General features: G+C 36.9%; 1 protein-coding gene and 1 pseudogene across 2 annotated transcripts; both read left to right on the plus strand.

Annotated features, from left to right (window-relative positions):
• The first annotated feature begins 1,224 nt into the window (after positions 1 to 1,224).
• On the plus strand, positions 1,225 to 11,668 carry LOC137747470 (uncharacterized; annotated as a pseudogene).
• A 7,306-nt stretch (positions 11,669 to 18,974) lies between these two features.
• LOC137748799 (uncharacterized) lies at positions 18,975 to 22,083 on the plus strand. 2 transcript variants are annotated; one of them, XM_068488985.1, is made up of 3 exons: positions 18,975 to 19,056; positions 19,852 to 20,254; positions 21,813 to 22,083. In XM_068488985.1, exons 2-3 carry the CDS (start codon positions 19,898 to 19,900, stop codon positions 21,840 to 21,842), a joined length of 387 nt encoding a protein of 128 aa, XP_068345086.1. In that variant the 5' UTR covers positions 18,975 to 19,056; positions 19,852 to 19,897; the 3' UTR covers positions 21,843 to 22,083. The 2 variants fall into 2 exon arrangements, with proteins under 2 accessions (XP_068345086.1, XP_068345087.1); XM_068488986.1 differs by having other exon boundaries at positions 18,986 to 19,056; positions 19,836 to 20,254.
• Positions 22,084 to 22,688: the final 605 nt, after the last annotated feature.

Raw genomic sequence — 22,688 nt, forward strand, 5'->3', positions numbered from 1 at the left:
TAAGTGTCTCAAATCAACGTGGTGGCGCTGTCACAATTTTGCCAAAAATTATTTATGTGCTAATGTGACCCATAAATGAATCCCACAAATCTAATTCACTTAAAAATAAATAAAAATAGGTTTAATAATTTAATAATAAATTAAAAAAAGTTGTCAACCCAGTAACCTAGTCTTGGAATCACCTCTAATCCCAACCCACACCCCACTACATCCATCTATGGTAGCCTTCTTTGTCTCCTCTGGAAAAAAAAAAAAAAAAAAAAAAAAAAATCTCAAAACACCCATCTTTACATCTTTCAACACCCTTCACCGAATTGGGACCACCTTTAGTTATGCCTTAGATTGACGATGACTTCTATGAAATTTAGTTAACACTTGGGTGATCGACAACCTCACAACCTTAAACTTAGAGAGCTTGTTGGGCGCTCCCCTAGTGATCTTGGTAACATGGAGAGCGATTAGCTTTGCCTTGAGATAATCCCATTGTTCAAAAAGGTATTTTGATAACTTTTTAAATTAAATATTAAATTATTAAACGCACATAAGCACATAACAAAATTTTTGAAAAAAATGTGGCGGAATGACTATATTGATTTATGACACCTCTTTTCAAGAACTACATTGATCGATTTTCAATTCTATGGACCATTTTGATGGTGTGGATCAATTTCAGGTACCAATAAAAACCCGTAAATCTTGTGGGATCCATTTATGTGCCACATTGGCATATAACATAATATTTGACATAATTGCGACGGAAATACCAAATTGATTTGTGATATTTTTTTAGGGACTACATTAATCGATTTTCAATACCAGGAATTATCTTGATAGTGTGGGTCAATTTCAAAAACTATTTGTGATAAGGACCCTAAATAATTTGATTGTTTATGACTAAAATTAATTAAAAGTTAAACGAATAAGTTTTGAATTCAACCTTAACTTAGTATTGGGCTTTCGTAGCCGTCACATGAAGTTAGCATCAATGGGACTGGATCCATCAAGTCCAACAAGTTAAATGATTTAACTTGCAACTAAGCACCAAAAGGGCCCACTATTAACACCGGTGAGGCCGTCCCTCAACTCTTCGAAGGTAGAATCTCTCTCTCTCTCTCTCTCTCTCTCTCTCTCTCTCTCTCTCTCTCTCTCTCTCCATATATAAATAAATATATATATATATATATATCTCTCTTTCTCTCTCTTTCTCTCCATGTCCATGCCACATCGCACCAGCACCCCACCATCACCTCCTTTACTTTCTCTCTCTCTCTCGGAGGCTGCTTCTCGTCACTTTGCCGGGAAAATAGCCTACGAGGATAAAAGAACAATATTAACTCCTTGCAATGGGCCGGAACTCATCGTCTCCTCCGGCTATCCTCGACGACAATGGCGGTGCCGATCTCGGCTTCCACTCGATTCGCGATCGCTTTCCTTTCAAGCGGAACCCTAACCCAATCCACCAGAGAGACCGACCCAGGGGGCTCTTCACGGATCGACAACCTTTCCCTCGCCCCCCGCCGAGATCGCACCACCGCTTCTATCGCAAGGGCTTGCTCTGTCTTTTTCCCTTCAAAGGAAAGTCGGCGTTCTACGCGGTCCTCATCTTCGCGCTTTTTGTGTTCGTCCATGGCCACGATGCTGTTGCAGAGCTCCATGACCTTGGTCTTCAGGCAAGGGAGTGAGAGAGGGCGCTTGCTCAGGGAAGGCTTGAAGTTTGGGAGCACCTTGAGGTTTATGCCTGGGAGGGTTTCGAAGAGGGTCGTGGAGGGTGATGGGCTTGATCGGGCTCGAAATGAGGCGAGGATTGGTGTTGGACCGCCGAGGCTTGCTCTTGTGAGTGTTATTTTCTTGCTGCATTTGCCTGAATCTGGATTGTTTGTTATGAATTTGAAATTTGAAATTACATTTTGTAGTAATCGTGTTTATCAAAGTGTGCTTGAGGTCTTTTAATTGAGCACTTTTGGACAATAGGAGCATATCAGGGGCTGGTAAACTAGATTTTTGATTCTGGCCAATAAGGAAAGTAGAATTTTAATCTCCCTAGCATTAAAATATGTATTTTATGGTTCCGATGTACAGTTTTCTCTAATGAAATAGGAGGGATTATTTCGTTGGGTTTGGATAGGTTACGACGGAGAAAACAATTTTGTTGGAATGGGGTGGAGATTAATTGGAGCTATCAGCAGAGGCTGATGCTATCAGAATGTACTTTATGAGAGTGGTAAATGAGGTGTTTGGGTAGTAATATTTTCATTTTGGAGAGATATTTGAATGCCACCCGTATCACTTGAATCTTTAAAAAAGCCTATGAAGGAGGGGGTGCAACATGTCCTGGCATACTAGTTTGGTTTTATTGTGTCGTGTGGAATGACAGTTTTCGGGGACGTATTTAATTACAAATTTATGAGGTGTGGATAGCAGAACCAACTCTTTAAACTCTGAAGCAGCTGATGCCCACCAAGAATAAGCAGATCTTGCAATGAAGAACTAATTTTCATTGCACGAAGTAGTCCAACTCCTCAGACCTTTTTTTTTTTTGGCTGGATGACATATTGGACTGTATGTTTATGGTAAACCCTGTTTTGATAAATAGGCTAAATCTTTTAGAAGTATCTTGAAGCTGCCCGTCTTGTTTAAATCTTTATTTTCATATAATAATTAGAATATGGAGATGTGTACCTCAATATCATTGGCTACCATACTCACCATAATAGGCAATCTTATTTAATTCAACAAGTTTTATGCACCGAGTTGATTTTCACTTTTGGTTGTGCCTACTTTTGATACTTGTCAGATTTTGGGAAACATGAAGAAAGATCCACAATCTTTGATGTTGATTACAGTGATGAAGAATATCAAGAAACTGGGTTATGAACTTAAGGTCAGTTCTTAGTGCAAATGTGCTCATAATTTTGTTTTTCCATCTGATGAGAAACAAAATATTTTTATTTTTTTTTATTCGAGCGATAGCGTTAGTAAGTTAAATGTGAATGCAGAACAGAGAGGTCCAAACTTTGGGAACAAGCTGTTTTCTGATGATAAATAAACAACCTCTTTAATCCCTGTGCTAGAACCATGTGTATAACTTCCTTCAGTTTATCAAATTATAATTGCAAAATGGCTAAACTAAACAATATTGTAGGATTAAGATACAGCTGCCTTCCAATCCCCATGAATAAAGAAGAAAGGCTGATTTTGGAATTTCACAGGAAAATGATGCCCACAACAATGCCCCAAAGAAAACAAATTTTCATGTATTTCTTTGGTAGTTGAGGACATTTTGCTAATGGATTGGGAGAATGCAAAATTTTTACGGAATTGCAGTGTGTGATGGTTGTATTTGGGTGGTGTGGATAGAACAAGATGCGAGGGTTCTTAAAGATTACAAGGGGGATAAAGTGGATCCTGTTATCTTAATAGCATATGCTGCTCATTTGTATGGGAAAAGGAAGTAGAAGTGCAAATTAATTGTGTTACTAAATCAAGTCATTCATAGAAATAAGTACCTATGTACTCAACTGCTACTTATGCGCTCTTGCAATGCCTATGTAACAGATTTTTTCTGTAGCGAATGGTAAAGCACATAAAATGTGGGAGCAATTTAATGGCCAGATTTCCATTTTAGCTCCGGAGAGTTATGGGCTTATTGATTGGTCAATGTACGTTCGCCTCTTATTTTGTATTTGGGGTTTTTTACCCTAATTTTTGTTTTGTTATTTTTAATTGGACTGAAAGTCTTAAAAATTTGTTGATACTCAAGTAACTTCAAAATTTACCCTTACCCTTGGTTGGTTTACTCGGCAAGATATTGACACCTGTTACTTTCTACAGTTTTGGAGGTGTCATTGCTGACTCACTGGAAGCAAAAGAATCCATTTCAAGGTGGGTTTGTATGACAGTCCTTCTATGGTCCTGTAATTAACTTTAAGAGGATTTCTTTTGCATGCACTACCTACATGACCATGGATCCATTCATATCCCATCTCATAAACCCAGAGTATTTTCACTGGTTGGTTGATCATATGTTTAGACTGATTTGTTATTCATTTTATTGCAACCCAACTTGGGAGAAAATACAAAACATGGAAGTTGCTAAGAATGTGTCTAATATATGTTTTGTATTACCACGTGGAGTTCGGAATAGATGTTAGAAGTTGTTATAGATTTACAGAGCATATAAAAAGTTTGTACCATAATAAGTTATGTTTTTTGGGTAGCCAACAAATATTTGGTATTAGCACGCCTGTGTTTTGAAGCAATATCGCCTGATCAGGACTGAGTAACTATGACTAACTGCAGCATTGGTAGTAGCAACTTTTCAAATCCTTTCCTTTAGGGATAGACACCAATAAATAAAAGGTATATTTCAAGGAAGGAGGGAGGGGAAGAGAGAGAGGTTTGTTAAAATAATATAAACAATAGATTGGATACAAAACTTTTTGGGAAGTTGGAATCAAGGCAAGAGGCAGTAGATATTATTAAAGCTAATTGTTAAGTCCACAAACTTATGATATATTCCTTTGTTTTTTTTTGATTTTGAGGGTAAGACGTGGTTACTGCAGGTATTTAAGATGAGGCATGAGAGGCAGTAAACTTAAATCAGCTGTGGTTTTATTTATTTATTTATAAATTTAACCCATGGTCTGCTCCATTTTACTATTTTTAATTTCTTGTCTTTCTTTAATTCTTTCAGAAACAATATACATGTTCTCATAAAGAATTTTCTACCTTCTCTTTTCTCATTCTTTTTTCTTTTATAACCGCAGCATACCATAGTTAAGTATACCAAAAGTAAAAGCGTACTCAAGCTAGTACTTTCACATAATGAAATGCATGTATAAAGTTGCTTCAGTTGAACTTGCTATGATTAGTGAGATTTAGATTCATGCAGCCTTATGCAGGAGCCTTTTTGTTCAGTACCACTGATATGGATAATTCAAGAAGATACACTTGCAAATCGGCTTCCCGTGTATGAAGAAATGGGCTTGAAGAATCTTATTTCTCATTGGAAAAGTGCTTTTAGCTGAGCTAATATTGTCATGTTTCCAGATTTCACTCTGCCGGTAGATATTGCCTTCTTTTGTTTTAAAAATATTTTGTTGCACTGTATTCCTAATTATTTTTGCAAAATGATTGTTCTGTGGTTTCTTAAATTGTCTTATTTTTTCCTTCCATCCTGTGTCAGATGTTATATAGTGTTCTTGACACTGGAAACTTCTTTGTCATTCCGGGATCACCAGTAGATGTTTGGGCTGCAGAAAGGTACAGAAAAACCCACTCCAAGAATCAGTTGAGGAAGATAAATGGATTTAGTGAAGATGATATGCTGGTTGTAGTTGTTGGAAGTTCTTTTTTCTACGATGAGCTTTCATGGGACTATGCTGTGGCAATGCATTCTATAGGGCCACTGCTAATAAAATATGCAAGGAGGGATGATGCAGGAGAGCCGTTTAAATTTGTTTTCTTATGTGGTAATTACTCTGATGATGCTTTCCAGGTAATTAGCCTTAATCGATGCCTCTAGATTATGCTGTTGCCCCAGTACGCATAACAATTTGAGCTTCTTGCATCTTATCTAATGTATTCAAGCGCCTCTATTTTCCCAACAAATGATTTCTCTGGCTAATGGCAACTGAAAAAAAAAATTTGCGATATGAATCTGGTTGCTGACAGAATGACAACGTTGACTGAAAATGATGTCCTTTGTATATTTCATTGTGATATCTGGTTAATCTTCTGGCGTGTTTTACTCTTGCACTGGCATTTATTCATAGTCATTTTGATCCATTGATCTCTCGTGTAGGAAGTTACTTCACATCTGGGACTTCTTCATGGATCTGTACGGCACTATGGCTTGAATGGTGATGTGAACAGTGTGTTATTAATGGCTGACATTGTTCTCTACGGTTCTTCACAAGATGTGCAGGGTTTTCCGCCATTACATTATCCGTGCCATGACCTTTGGGATCCCAGTTATTGCACCTGATTTTCTTGTCTTGAAGAAATATGTGAGTTCATTCAAATTCTTTTTGTCCTGACAGTAATTTTCTTATACAAGTGAAGGTGTCTGTTTTGTTGTCTTTTACATCTGTGATATTACAGGTGGTTGATGGAGTTCACATGATATTTTTCCCAAAACATAATCCTGATGCTTTAATGAGTGCTTTCTCACTTATGATTTCAAATGGGAAACTTTCTAAATTTGCTCGAACGGTTGCCTCTTCGGGAAGGCTGCTTGCTACGAACTTGCTGGCATCAGAATGCATAACCGGTTATGCAAGGCTTTTGGAGAATGTGCTAAATTTTCCATCAGATGCTCTGCTGCCAGGGCCAATCTCTCAGCTTCAACAGGGTACATGGGAGTGGAATTTGTTAGGGAATGAAATCGATTACAGAACAGGAAATGTTATGGACATTGATGAGCAGTCATCCTGGAAAAACACTAGTGTTGTTAATGCCCTAGAAGAAGACTTGTTGGGTTTTGGTTACTCACCAAACATCTCTGAAAATGTAACTTGGGATTCGGCATTAGATATTCCAACTCAATTAGATTGGGATCTCTTCAAGGAAATTGTAAGCTCGGAAGAATATGAGACATTAGAAATGGAGGAGGTATGTCATTTCCTGAAAATACAGAACTTGTGTGTCTCTAGGTCAATTCCGACTCTTCTTTTCCCTCCCTTTTTATGTTAATATAGTCATTCTCGAAAGACATCTGAAACAGGACATTCTTTCTTTTAGCTATCAGAAAGAATGGAGAAAGATCCTGGTTTATGGGATGACATATATCGTAATGCTCGAAAAGCTGAAAAGCTTAGATTTGAAGCAAATGAGAGGGATGAGGGTGAACTTGAGAGGACAGGCCAGACAGTATGCATTTATGAGATATACAGTGGGTCTGGGACCTGGCCGTTCTTGCACCATGGCTCTCTGTACCGTGGATTAAGCCTTGTGAGTTCCTTTTTTATTCTTTCTATTTTTATTTTTTTTTGTATGCTGTATGTTTTTTAATACCTTCAAGATTCATTATTTTCACTATTCTCTTGGTTAAACTTATCATCTTTTCTAATATCCTATGCTGTATTAAGATGCATTTCTTGTAAGGACAACAATGAAAGCTTTAAACTTGCGTTTACTGTATGCTTTCATTTAATTAACAGCTAGAAACTTTGTTTTAATGCAAAAGCTCCAGTTCTTTTTGAAGTTTCAAAATAATACTTACATCTGAACAGTTGCCTAATGTTTTTTAAATTATCCTACAATGTATGTGGTAGTCAAAAAGAACACAGAGGTCAACATCAGATGATGTGGATGCTGTTGACCGGCTTCCCGTATTGAATGAAACTTACTATCGCAATATTCTCTGTGAGATTGGTGGAATGTTCGCTATTGCAAACAAGGTGGATAGCGTTCATAAGCGACCTTGGATTGGGTTTCAATCTTGGCGTGCTGCTGGTAGTAAGGTATTTCTTATTTTTGGTAATTTTATTCAGAAGCATTTGTCTAATCTCATTTAAGTTCCACAATCAACCTTGTCCAGTGGTCCGAACTGTATATTTAATTGGTTTCTGTTTAATTATTGTCGCTGCAAAAAAATAAAAATAAATAAATAAACAAAGTATAGTCATGTAATTGCCATCCTTGTCGTCCAAGCAAATAGATGAACACAATATTCTGAATAAATATAGAATAATCGGGATCATAAATAGCTATATAACATTTTATGACTTATATTTTGCATGGATGACTCGTGTTTGCCTACAAACATACATTCCTATATAGACACACAAAACTCTAGATTCCTTTGAATGGTTTTGGTGACAGATAAATTGAACAGAAGTATAGTTACAAGGAAACATATATGGTAGAAGTATTGAAACTTGTACATAATGATTGACGTATGAATTTATGTAGGGGTGTGTGTGTATAATCTATACTCTGTATACATACAATATTGTTCTTTAGGGCACGTTTTGATACATGGGATTTGTTTGGGTTGGGTTGGTTCTATTTACGCCCCTCATTTTAAATGGTACAAAATAAGCCTGCATAAGGGTCCCAGCTTATCAGTTGTTTATTAACCCCATGTCTGGTCCAAGCTGATATTGGTGTTGAATAACCCATATCAGTCCTAGTCCAGTCAATCAAACACCTCATAAGTGCATGTAGGCATGCATTGTTCTTTCGTTTGCCATCATATTCATCATTGTTTTTCAAAGCAGGTTGCTTTGTCCAAGAAAGCTGAAAGGGTTTTGGAAGAAGCAATACAAGACAACACAAAAGGTGATGTGATATACTTTTGGGGACGCTTGAACATGAATGGTGGAGTGACAGGAAGTAAAGATGCACTCACGTTTTGGTCTGCATGCGACATCTTAAATGAGGGACACTGCAGGTACTTGTATGGAATATTAGTTGAACATTTCGTGAATGAGATATAACTGTGATTGTTGTCAAGGGTTTGGGAATCTAATAAGTGATGCCATGCTCCACAGAGATACCTCCTTGAATGAGGAATTCTTTGGTGAGGCAGCTGTATGCAACCACTCTCTCACAGTGGGTGGGACAATGGCCGCATAGGGCTGTCCGGTACAAGAATTTGTCCTTTTAAACAAGTGAGTTTTAACGAAAAGCCCATGGTACTGTTCACTTTAACGAAAAACCACATTTTTACACTAAAAAGTCAAACCTGGTACTATTCACTTTACTCTTTATTTTGTCCTTATCATTAAAACTCAAAGTTTTCAAGCCTTTTTCATTAGTTTTCCTTTTAAACAATGGATGTTGGTATTATGAGAGTGAGGTTCCCTATTGTCATCCAATGCCAATGGTACACTTAGAGCCAAAATCCATGGAATAATGAGTCCAGTTGCGTTACTCTATACGGTAAATTTTGTGTATACAGTACACTCCAACCACAACTTACCTTTGATGCTAGCTCAGTGGGTCTGGCTGAGGCACATTGGTTTCTCCCGTGTGGTCTTAAGCTCTAAAACCCCAAGATACCAATCTAGCAATTGCTAGTGTGTCCTGCCCCAGTTTGGAAGCTGTGTGAACGAAGCTGACAGGAATCATGGATTACAAAAGTTAATTTTCTTTATCTGCCGACTACTCTCTAATATTGTCAAGCACAAAAATAGAAATACGAAGGTGTAGAGATTTTGTTTTTCATGAACCCAAATGATGGGGGCATTGTCAATCTCAAAATGTGTGCATGGCTGCATGTGCAAAACGTTAATTCATATAGATATTCACACAGATTTATGAGGCATTTAGGTTTCTTATATCCATAAAGCAAATGCCAATGAGTTCATTAATTCATCAGAGTATGATTTTTTTTTTTTTTTTTTTTTTTTTTTAACTTAAAATGAATGCAGAAACGTTTTTGAAGATGCATTTCGTTGGATGTATAACTTGCCCTCAAATACAGAAGCTCTCCCTCCCATGCCAGAAGATGGTGGTCACTGGTCTGCCTTGCATAGTTGGGTGATGCCAACTCGTTCCTTCGTTGAGTTTGTCATGTTTTCTCGGTAATTTAATCACAACATTTTCTGCTTTTCTGTTACAGCTCCTGAGACAAAGGAACTTGCGGATGATTAATATAACTGAAATTTTGTATTTAAACTACAGGATGTTTGTTGATTCTCTGGATGCCTTACACGCCAATTCTGGCAATAGAAGTATTTGTTTGTTGGGTTCTTCAGAACTTGAGGTATGTTATTTAGATCACGTTTTCTGGTCTCACATGGAGTTTAACATTCGTTACTTACATTTTTTAAATATCAACAGAAAAAGCATTGTTACTGTCGGGTATTAGAAGTCCTTGTGAATGTCTGGGCTTATCATAGTGGACGAAAGATGGTTTTTATAGATCCAATTTCTGGTGCACTGGAAGAGCAGCACCCAGTTGAGCTACGGAAAGGATTTATGTGGGCTAAGTATTTTGATAGTACATTGCTAAAGAGTATGGATGAAGATTTAGCAGAAGCTGCAGATGACGGTGATCATCCAAGGGAGATGTGGTTGTGGCCACTCACCGGGGAAGTGCATTGGCAAGGAATTTATGAGAGGGAGAGGGAAGAGAGATATAGACTAAAGATGGACAAGAAAAGGAAAACAAAAGAAAAGTTATTTGAAAGAATGAGGCATGGATACAGACAGAAGTCACTTGGAGGATAGAAAGGTTATACTTGTAGTTGAAATGGTCTAGTTTCCGTCACACTCGAATTGTGATACATCTACTGAACACGCTATTTCTCAACTGTGGAGTGCGAAAAGGACTCTCGACGATTGAGGATAAGATTTATTCTTTCTAACAGCGACAGCATGGTCTGGAAAGACGGATTTTGTAGGTATTTTTCTCCGACAGGATATAGATATTCAAAGTGGATGGAAGACGGTAGCTTTTCCAGCGATGGCAGCTCACTTAGCATGTGGGGCATTTACCGTCGCATTTGAAGTGGCAGAGAGATGTCAGGTTTTTGAGCAGTACACACAACATTCGTTGAAATTCTTTTTCACAAATTGACAGCATCATGTATTCTTTTGGCAGTGCTGATAGGAAATTTTGATTAAAATAAAAAGCAGTTGTTGGCAGTTTCTTGTTTTGATTTTTGTCACACTGAATCGACCAGCGATTTTATTGTTCGTGTTGGGAAAGATTCGACAAGATTAACTACTTGTGTTGGCCCAACCGACTATGTTGGTTTGGTTTCGGTTTTGGCTAACCGAGCCAAACTGACCCGCACGCATCCCTATTCCACGTTGTGTTGTACATAGAGATGGAATGAATGGAAAACTGCAGAAATGTTATAGGGTAAGAGCATCTCAATCATTCTTTGTGTTTTATAGATGTGTTTAGGACTTTCTCACCGGTGTGTGAGTGCTCCTAATTCCGTCAATCCGCTCAGTCGTCGGCCCTAGCAGTGGCCAGGGTAGGTGGCATCCCTTTTTCTTCTTCTTTTGTCTCTCTTCCCTTATCTGTGCGACTGGCTTTCTCCATGTTTTTCAACCCGTTTTTCTTGGTAATCCACCCCTTATGACCTCCGATCTTACCTTGCATCGGCCTCAATTAGAAAGTCCCACTTCGAACCTTCTTTTTCTTCTTCTCCCTCAAGTTTTTCCACCTCCGTGACTTTAATCCAGCCATCTATTGACTTTTCTATTTGCTTCTGTCCTCCATTGTTCTCACACATGTCCGATTCTACAACCATATCTTTCGCCCGCATTTTGCGGATTTCTCGGAAGGTGTGTAGAGCTTCAGCTTGGGTGTACGCACCACCACCTTCCAATTGTATGTCGTTTTCGACTTTGTTGCTGGGGGAAGTTCTTTCCCACTGGCTTCTTCCTTTGGTGGTTGCAGTTTTGATTTGTGTGGTGCTTGTTGGAGGAAGATGGAGCCTTCATCTTTTCTGATTATGGGGCTGTGTTTGGTGCGATCTAGGGCATGGAATGCTGGCTTGTGGTCGACGGCAGGTACTTTGACGGCGGCGAAGGAAGCTAGTCTTTTAGGGATTTTTTGCTTTTGTGTTTTTCTGTTTTGGGCTCTTCCCTCGGGTTGGGTTTTCGTTTAGTGTTGGGGGTTCACTTTTTGTTTTGTGTTTAAAGTGTATTTGGGCCCCCTTGTATGTACTTGTACTCTCTTAGTAATAAAAATTACTTTTGACAATATATATATATATATATATCAAAAATAGTTTTTTGGAAGCTCTTTAAGAAAATTTACTTCAACTAGGGGTTTAGAGAACTGTTGTTAGCACTCCATATCCATCCCTGAATCCGAATCTGAACCGAATAATATATATAATATATAGTAAAATAGAGAACTGTTATTAGTATTTCAAAATTTTCATTATGCACTCTCATAAATGTATTTTTCTTTCTAATTATAGAAAGTTTGGAATGCCAAATGAGATTTTTAAAATGCTAATAACAATTTCCATAATATATATAAATATTATATTTATATTTGAGTGAACCTATACTACTATTACCATATTCATTAATCACCGCATAAATATTTAGTATATAATATAATAGTATTCGCTGAACCCTATACTATGTTCATTATGCGCCAAATATCATGCTTATGGGAGATATCAACAACCAACATTATCATTGTTTTATTCAATACTACTATTTTTACACTTGCCAAAATTCATTCATTGTTATGTTTTTTATTATTGGACGTGGCTTGTCACATCCCGGCCCAGACCCCCACCGCATCCCGAGCTCGACTCCATCGTAGCACGATATTATCCGCTTTGGGCCCTTACCACACCCTCACGGTTTTGTTTCTGGGAACTCACACAAGAACTTCCCAATTGGTCACCCATCCTGGGAATGCTCTTGCCCAAACTCGTTTAACTTCAGACTTGAAGCCAGTAAACTCCCAAAAGGCCTCGTGCTAGGTAGAGATGAGAATATACATATAAGGCTTACATGATCCACTCCCCTGGGTGATGTGGGATGTTACAATCCACCCTCCTTAGGGCCTTGACGTCTTTGTCAACACACATTCGCCTAGGGATTGGCTATGATACCAAATTGTCATATCTCGGCCTGGGCCCCCACCACATCCCAGGCTCAACTCTATTGTAGCACGATATTGTCCGCTTTGGGCCCCTACCACACCCTCATGGTTTTGTTTATGGGAACTCACACAAGAACTTTCCAATGGGTCATCCATCCAGGGAATGCTCTCGTCTGAACTCACTTAACTTCGGAGTTCCTATGGAACCCGAAGCCAATGAGCTCCCAAAAAGCCTCGTGCTAGGTAGAGATGGGAATATACATATAAGGCTTACAAGATCCACTCCCCTGGGTGATGTGGGATGTTACATGGCTATTTAATGACGAAATTAATATCTACTAAATTATTGTGCGTCAATTGGATCAAAATAAATTTTTGTTTTTGACGAAGAGGGATATAACCGTTAACCGATAGGATATGCATTACCAGGTGAGTATGATTATGGATAATCCCCGATGGTTAATTTGTGGTTATGAATATGATTAATTTTCATGGTTATAGGGATGGATATAACATTTCCATCTCCAAACTAAATCGTTGTCATCCTTATGTACCGGCTTATGTTCAAAGGTACACTGATAAATCTTTCGGCTAGACCCTTCTTTCTCCTTCACCGTCTTAGGAGGTAAATAGGGATAATGATTGGAATACATATGACATTATCTGTACTTACGGGTGTAGGGAGTAAGCTAACCTCACAATAGCTATAATAATTTAGTTCAAATTTGTCTTTTTGCGAAAATCTAATCTAAGACTTTTCACTTACAAGTGGGAGCATGATTGGAGTTGATTATTATTTTTTAAATCCTCCACAAATTTTAGCTAAGAGCTCTCATTAAGATCATCTCCAAACAAGATGTCAAAAATGCCACATAGACATATAATAATAACAAATGACTTACTATTTACTCTAATCGAGATGTTAAAACTAACATGGGAAATAAGGCTAAGCTGACATGGACAAGGAGATGTCAAATTTGAAGCTGCCTTCAAATATGGTTTTTGCTATTTCCAAAGACATTCCACTTGCCTTACCTTAAATGCTAATACATTTAAATATTATTTAACTATTTTTATACCAAAAACAACCCAACATTATTATTTTTATTTTTTAAAAAAAAATAAAGCAATAAATTTTGGCCTATCAGTTGGAAGGAAAATATTGACAATATGTCAAATTGTCAAGTCAGCCATCAGATTGAAATTTGATGTTTTGAATTTGACGTCTCATTTGGAGATGCTCTAAAGATGCTCTAACCCATATTCGAGCCACCAAAGGAGGCTTACGACTTTATGGTGGCTGGGACTATTCAATCAATGGGTCTTGAAATTGTTTGCAATTTGAACTGTTCTATATTTTAAACACTTTTTAATAAAAATGTTCTTTAAGATTGACATAACTCCTGACTTTAGTCTTTGAGATTTAAAATCAATATAAGTAGTCCATAAGATTATCCACGCCAATAATTTTGGTCCTTTTGTGAAAAACTCCATTAATTTAAGGGTATTTTGATCAAATCAATTCCTTCACTTGAACTAAAGGTTTCTTCAATTTAAGAGAGATTTTTGATAGAATGACCAAATGATTGACGGTGGACAATCTGATAGACCAAAATGAGGAGTTATGACAAGAGAAATTTTATTTGAACTCATATAACCTCTTTCTACACTCAACTTACTCTTTACGCCCATATTATTATTTTTTAATTAAAGAATTAATATCTCTTTAAACCAAAATTTATTAAACTACCATTCCAAACCTAATTTAAAATTGCCTAGGCAAAATAGCCTAATGGATAACTTCTTCTCTCCCGTTTTGGTGAGAAAACTTCTCTCTCTTTGAGAGTTCTTCTGCCATTTGTGTGAGTTTAGTTTCAGAATCTGGTCTCCTTTTTGTTGTCGGGGACTGCAAGGTGCCTAGGGGTTTCTTGTTTTGGGCTCTTTTTTGTGTGCTTTTGAGGCCCAATTTTTTGTTATGTACTTAAGTTGTGTTTGGATCTCTGTGTAACTTTACTTGACCTTTGCCCTAAAATAATATTTTCAGTTTACCAAAAAAAAAAAAAAAAAAAAAAAAGAAAACCTAATTTAAAATTTTAAGTTTTTTTTTGTTTCCCAAAACAAAATTTAAAGTTATCTTTAAACCATTTGCTTTCTCTCTCTACCAAACCAAAATTCATGCTGTCTCAACCAAACCATTTACTTGGGTTGCTATCAACACCAGCACAATAATATCCCATCACCTTCTCTTCACAGACCAACTTTCTTCTTTGCAAATTTTTGTAATTCTAATGAGGTAATCTACCTTCTGCATTCTAATTGCCCCAACCAATTTTCATCTTAATTAGTTTTGGTTAGTATTTGATTTCATTACATAAGTGGTAATAAGCAGTTACAAACTATTATATCTTCTCAAAGACTCAAGATTGTGACTGTTTAGAGCTAATAACTAAATGGACACGGTTGGTCCGAACTCTTGGAATTAATCACTAACTAGCATATGGGCACACATAAAGTGTGTGAGAAAATTTTTTATTTTTGTTTTTGAAATAGAAGGAGAGAGGAAGATAGTGATAGAGAATGTGAGAGTGAGATTTTTTTTTTTTTTTTTTTTGTTAAATTAGAGATATGTTAGGATTACATGTAGGTGAGGCTTTGAAAAAAAAAAAATTAATGAAAAGGGCTTGAAAACTTTGAGTTTTAACGCTAATGACAAAATAAAGGGTAAAGTGAATAGTACCTACCATGTTTGACTTTTTAGTGTAAAAATGTGGTTTTTCGTTAAAGTGAACAGTATAGCGAGCTTTTTGTAAAAACTCCCAAGAAAAAAAAGCAAAATTTGGTTGTGTGAAATTACATTTCTGCTCCACATTTCTTATTCATATTCTGTTTTAATTAGAGGGTTAAACTAGTAATTTCATAGGATTTTGGTTAACAATGAGTGTTTTATTATTTAGTAGAGATAATTCTGTACTTGAAACAAACACACCAATAGTTACACTCAATATTGAAACAAACACGACATTCATAGAGATGTGCTTTAGAAAATCCCACAAACCGCAACAAAGTCGTAATTTTTTTGCTTACGACTGTTGTAGAAAGTTCAAACTACACCGGGATTGACGAAAAAAAATTGAAACCCAAATACTCATATTCTAAAATTTAAAAAAAAATCGAAATCAAATGAACAAAAAATTTCCATAAATCGATTCACACTTTAGTTAGAGGATTCAAAAGTTCAAAATTAGTATCCAACTATAAAAAAAAAACTTGTTTTTCTCTATAAAAGTTATTAGGGTTTCAGTTGGAATGAACGTATGATAAACAAGGAGTCATGGTAACGTTTAATTATAATGGGTGAGTTTATCGATATATTATTATTAATTCATTTGGTACTTGATGAGAATTATGCACTAGGGTAAAAAAGACAATTAACATCTGACATTACTTGTTTTGAACATAGTAAAATTTCATTACGATCCAACGGTCAGATCTCCGCCAATTGCCTAAAACAAGTGGCCGTGAACATTTATTTTACTAACTTACAAATCCAATTCAGGAAGATCCGTACGTCGGATTCCCGATTCATAAATTCCTATGATCTTTAAATATTACGTATTATAATGTATCCAATTTTGGTGACGATCCAACGGTCGGATCATCGATTCACATTTTTATCAAGTAACGTATCGTAACGAATTTAGGTTCCAACTATCAACCTACGTCATTCAAATGACAAAACTGAATTCAAGACATTTGACATAGCCTAAAAATAGCATTGGCGGTCCACTGGCCACGCGCCACCGCACGCGCCGCCGCGGGTGGCGGTCGGCCGCCCCGACTGGCCGGAAAATCCAACTATTTCCAAAAATTCTCAAACTTCACAGAAATGAATATCTCAGTTAGTGGAGCAACTTTCATACCTGCCACGAAGTCCAAAAGTGGACGGAAGATGGTCAATTTTGCCCACAAAGCCGGCGGGTGCCTAAAACTTCCCGACGTCGATTCCTCGTCTACGGTGGTCCAACGGGGTCAAGGTTGGTTGGGTTTTGCTCCTGGGATGATGGGCTACAAAGCCCAAGTGGTGGCATCGGCCATCGCTTTGTCGATTTGCCGGAAAATCGAAAAGGGTGGCCGGAGCACCATTGATTTTCGTCAACTTTCGTGACCTTAAACCGCCCCATACCATGGTTAATCAAGGTGGTTCTTGGATGGGTTTTGTAGAGGGGAATGAGAGCTTCAAGATGGTGGTGGTGGCATCGAAAAACTCCACCGGAGTTGGCCGGAATCGGCCTTGGAAAATGGACTCGCGGTGGTGCGGGTAAGGGTGCACGGGAAGCTTTACCCCCGTTTTTTTTTTTTTTTTTTTTTTTTTTTTTTTGCTTGGCTGCAAGCTTCCCTTCTTCTTCTAATTGGTTCCTTTAATTTAATTGGTCCACTAATCCCACAAGGTGAGAATTCAAATATTTAAATAACCAATTTCAAACGTCCATAACTATACCGTTATAATCCGGAGTCGCAAACGGCTTTCGCCTATACGTTCGTACCAATGAGTACTACGAGGATATGCTAAAAGAATAAGCCCCACATCTCTCAAGTCGATGGTCAACAGAAGTCAAAGTCCTTACCTCTAAGGCAATTTCGTAAATTCACGCTTTTAAAATAAAATAAAAACGTAAAATTTGGAACGGGTTGTTACACAGTCATAGAGAATGTGGGAGTGAAAATTTTTTTTTTTTTAATTAGAGATATGTTAGGATTATATGTAGGTGAGACTTTGGAAAAAAAAAAAAAAAAAAACTAATGAAAAGGGCTTGAAAACTTTGAGTTTTAACGCTAAGGACAAAATAAAGGGTAAAGTGAATAGTACCTACCAGGTTTGACTTTTTAGTGTAAAAATGTGGTTTTTCGTTAAAGTGAACAATATAGCGAGTTTTTTGTTAAAACTCCAAAAAAAAAAAAAAAGCAAAATTTGGTTGTGTGAAATTACATTTCTGCTCCACATTTCTTATTCATGTTCTGTTTTAATTAGAGGGTTAAACTGGTAATTTCATAGGATTTTGGTTAACAATGAGTGTTTTATTATTTAGTAGAGATAATTCTGTACTTGAAACAAACACACCAATAGTTACACTCAATATTGAAACAAACACGACATTCATAGAGATGTGCTTTAGAAAATCCCACAAACAGCAACAAAGTCGTAATTTTTTTTTGCTTACGGTTGTTGTAGAAAGTTCAAACTACACCGGGATTGACGAAAAAAATTGAAACCCAAATACTCATATTCTAAAATTAAAAAAAAAATCGAAATCAAATGAACAAAAAATTTCCATAAATCGATTCACACTTTAGTTAGAGGATTCAAAAGTTCAAAATTAGTATCCAACTATAAAAAAAAAACTTGTTTTTCTCTATAAAAGTTATTAGGGTTTCAGTTGGAATGAACGTATGATAAACAAGGAGTCATGGTAACGTTTAATTATAATGGGTGAGTTTATCGATATATTATTATTAATTCATTTGGTACTTGATGAGAATTATGCACTAGGGTAAAAAAGACAATTAACATCTGACATTTAAGTTGAGTGTAGAAATATGTTACATAGGTTTAAATAAAATTTTCCTTATGACAATCTCATGGACAATTTTAACTAAAAAAAAATACTTTAAATATAAATTTCATTTATTTGGTAAGGGCTTATTGGTCATTAGACAAAGGGATACAAAAGTAATTGACAAGGTTATTCTCTTCCTCTACCCTAACAAAGTCTAACCCAAATTTGCACTCATGGGCGTTTGTAGAACGACCCGAATTGAGTATTTATGATTTTGCCAATTACCACCCTTCTAACTTACACTATATTTGGATAAAAAAAATAAACTTAAAATTTAGATAAAAATAAGAATTTATAAATCGATATAAACTAATTTTCTTGTTTAGATTCATAAGCATAAAAATTTAGAATTTTCGCGTAAAAAAAAAAAAAAAAACTTAGAATTTGAAATTTAAAATTTTCGCGTAGGAAAAAATAAAAAACTTGGACTTTGGAACCTCCAATTCCCAAGTTTAAATTCTAGGTAAATATATGTCATTTTCTAATTTCTATGATTGAAGTTTAAAAATAAAAAATTTCATATTCAATTTCATTTTTTTTTAGGTTAACCAAACAAGATAATTCATAAATTTTAAAAAATAAAATTATGTCATTTCAATTTTCGTCATTTTAAAATTCCTTAATAATCTTAAATTTCTTTATCCAAACATAATGTTTTACACATCTCCCGCCCCCTTACACACCCTCGCCAATTGCATAAAAAAAAGAAAAAAAGAAAGAAAAAAAAAGAAGAAAAAAACACCCTCGCCAATTTACAATGTTGCCACTCAACAACAGTGGCATTGTCTTGCCTTTTATATGTTTTGACATTTGGCTGCTGCTATTATCTCTGTCATCTCTCACTCTGTAAGTAGTGTAGTAGTAGGGTTTTGGAAAAACCCCAAAACGTAATCGTCCCCATCTCTTCAGGTGATTTCTCTCTCTCTCTCTCTCTCTCTCTCTCTCTCTCTCTCTCCCCATTATTTATGCTTTATTCTGACTGTCATTTCCAGATTTTTTTTTTTTTTAATTTAATTGTTGGAATTTAGGCATAATGAAGTGCATGGCAGCTGTAAGTTGTTGAGTTGTGTAAAATTCATGTTTTGATTGTTGGGTTTTGTTGATATAGATGTTTTCTCATGTGGGTTGCTCTTGGATTTTGTTTCTGTCGCTGTCTCTTGATTTTTGATTCTTGTCTTTTGTACGCATATATACAGATACACACAACACACTTCTCGTGTATGCTTTTCACACTCAATTTCTTCACTTAGTTACTCAAAGCTCACCGTATTTACTCGCAGCGGCCGGTTGATCGAAGAAAAGATTTCTTGGGCTTCTTTTTGATTTCCCCATTTTACCTCTGCTGGCTGTCTATTCTTCTGAACTTCAGATGAAATGAAAGAAATTTGGATTTGAAATTTGAAAAGAGGAACTTACACTTGTATTGAAATTTCTTTATGATCTTGTTTTGAATACCGATATTTTGATACCAAATTGCAAAGAAATCATGATTCCCAGAAGTGTTGGGTCAGCTTTTGGTGTCGTTGTGCTTGGTTTTTGTTGTTCATGTACAAAAGAAATTTCGCCATCAATTTTTCACTTCTTCTCCCTGTAAGCTGTATTGAATACGATAAAGGTGGTATAAATTTTTACATATTTTTTCCTTTATTTCTCATGACTTAATTAAGCTTCCATTCTTGACTGATAAGCTTGTGGATTTTGAAGTTCCTATCGAGAAACAAAGAAACAAAGAGAGAATCAGTCAGAAATCATGTTGAAGTTCCTATCGAGAGTGAGGATCGAGTTCAATGCCTTGGACCCCCGAACGGCGTCGTGTCTGGAGTTCCTGGCGCAGTGCAACGCCCGCAAGGCCAAGGAGTCCAACCCCTCCTGCGCCGTCCAAGTCAAGCGCCGCACCGACGACCAGCCCCCCAAGATCACCGTCACCTTCGTCAACGGCGTCGAGCAGGTCTACGACGCCACCGCCACTCCCGCCCAGGACATCCGCAACATGATCCTCGAAAAGGGTCAGAGCCTCGAGACCGAGCAGATGTTCCGCGACGCTGGCGAGTCCTGGCCCGTTATTATCCCCGCCGACGAGCTCCACCAACCGGCCCCCGGAACCAAGGTAAAAGAACTTACATTTTACTCCTAAGGGCCAAGTGCTTTTGTGTGTTAGCGAATGTATCCTTCTTCTGTCTGGCATTTCGTCGAACATGTAACGTGCATTGCTTGAAACTTGTAATTATGCTATTCTTTTGATTGATGTAAATATTATCACCATTGTTGATTGCTATCCTTGCTGCATGCAGTGCATAACGATCTATGCACACACACACACACACACACACACACACACACATCACACGTTATAGTGTATGTTTTCCACACTGAAGTTCTTCACTTAGTTACTCACAACTGACTCCCAGCTTCATTTATAATCATTCGGTTGATCGATGAAAAAATTCGCTGGGCTTCTTTTAATTTTCCCATTTTCCGTTTGGTGACTGTCTGTTGCTGAATTTCAGATGAAATGAAAGAAAATTGTAATTAAAACTTGAAAATTATTCAATTTTTGAACCCCAGAAAGATAATTCCAAATTATGGTAGTTTTGACACTGATACTGACACTTATATAGCATTTTCTTTAACGTTTGTTTTAAAAATTGCATACAAATCATGATTTCCGAAAGCCTTGGGTCAGCTTTTGGTGTCATTGTGCTGGGTTTTTGTTGTTCATGTACCTTTTTCTCCCCGTAAGCCGTATTCAATAAGATAAAGGTGGTATAAGTTTTTACATACCTTTTCTTTCATCTCATGACTGGTTCAAGCTTCCATTCGTGACTTATATATGCTTGTGGGTTTTGATAGTGATAGTACAGTCAGGGTCATTTTGTTCTGAAATGGGAAGTAAGACTCATGACTCGTGACATGAGGCATGGTCCATGGTGATTGTAATAATGAGTCGTGATGGTATCTCTTCACCACTGTGGTTAACCAAATGGTTGACAATGTTTATATATGCCTTCATTTTGGTTTTGCATTACAGTTCAGATTGGCTTCACTGGCCTTTCCATACTAATTGATCTGCTTTACCTTCAATTTTGATCACAGTTTTCATATTTTACGATTGGTGTGTTATTTGTGTCTTGTGCATCAAATACCATTGGTGTTTACTATTACCGGAATATGGAAAGTGCATGAAATTTTGCCTTAACATATTTTCAAGGTGAAGCAAGAATTTGGGGAACCGGAGTTGTTGGGATTTGTTATCTAAAAAGCACCCCAGTCACTTCTTCATATCAAATCATAGTTGTTGCATCACCGGTTCACATCCAAATCCTTATTTGTCTGTCAAAATTGGTCAATATTTTATAATATTTTATGGATTATTCATCTTAAAGGCCATCGAATGCTTTGGCGGCATTTCCTTACACTGCCCAGGGGACTTCAATTTTATGCTTCTTGCATTTTGTATGTGTTTGTGTGTGCGCCTTTCAAGGCCTTTGGAAGACGATTCCGTAGCCTTTTGCATCTGCATCATACCTTTGCTTTTATATAGAAGGATTGAAGACCTCTCTTTTGGTTATTTTAAATGATCTTTCACTTTCACTTTCAGGCCTAGAAGGATTTATTTGTTATACTATATTATCTTCCTCACGACTCCATTTGCTTGTTTCTTTCAGCCGAAGAAAGCTGAAGAGAAAAAGCAGTAACCTGTGTTTGTTTGATCAAATATATCACTGGGGAACGACGCTTTAAAATAGTCAGGTCTGCTAGATTTCCATTCAATGTTTCATTCGGAAAAGAGAGAAGTGTATTGGAGTTGGAATTTAGGCAATTCTGTCTTCTTGTGTTTTTGCTGCATCGTAGAGGCGTTTGATATATTTAGTTAATGTTGAATCCTTGCTTGGAGTATGAATTGAGGATGATATGAACCATCTTTTCTGTTTTTGACACATTGGTTGATTCTTACCATCATTATGACATTGTTTGCAGCTTGTGGAAGCACACACATGAGTTCGCCTTATCAACTCGCGCTCAGTGTTAACAACAAAACGATTTTGCATATATGTTTCGGTTTGTACCACCGGACTGCTTTAGCTTATGACATAGAATCCCAAATAGTTGGTTTAGCATTAGAGCAATGAGCATCCAGGATGATTTAGAAAGAAACTAGACTCTTATAGTTTAAACATGTTGAAAGGAAAAATTTAGATAGAGGGGGGCTTTCTGGTCATAAAGGGATTTTATCTCCAAATATTATTGGATTCTACATCTGTGGCGTGTTTTACCAATCAGGGTTTGAATGGGGAGAACGGAATTGCAGTCCTTCCAAAACATTCTAGTGTTTACTGGCACTTAGGGGAATCAGAAATTAGGTGGGGTCCACCCAATATCCAGAGTCCAATTCCTAAATTCCCCGGAATTGGATTACCTATAAAGACGTGGTATTTGGACTATGGGTCGAAGGCTACATTAGGAATCAAAGTTTTCTACCCAAAATACACCTTGAGCAATCCCTCCCCTTTGTATTTGTGTCTCTCACAGCAAATACAGCC

This window comes from Pyrus communis, chromosome 10, assembly GCF_963583255.1.
Source record: "Pyrus communis chromosome 10, drPyrComm1.1, whole genome shotgun sequence".
In the NCBI taxonomy this organism is placed as follows: domain Eukaryota; kingdom Viridiplantae; phylum Streptophyta; class Magnoliopsida; order Rosales; family Rosaceae; genus Pyrus; species Pyrus communis.

What these genes read in the sequence shown, in the direction of transcription:
- LOC137748799 (XM_068488985.1), top strand. Translation starts at nt 19,898, where the DNA reads ATGTTGAAGTTCCTATCGAGAGTGAGGATCGAGTTCAATGCCTTGGAC. An exon ending in AACCGGCCCCCGGAACCAAG is followed by an intron (nt 20,255 to 21,812) that starts GTAAAAGAACTT and finishes TGTTTCTTTCAG; the next exon opens with CCGAAGAAAGCTGAAGAGAA.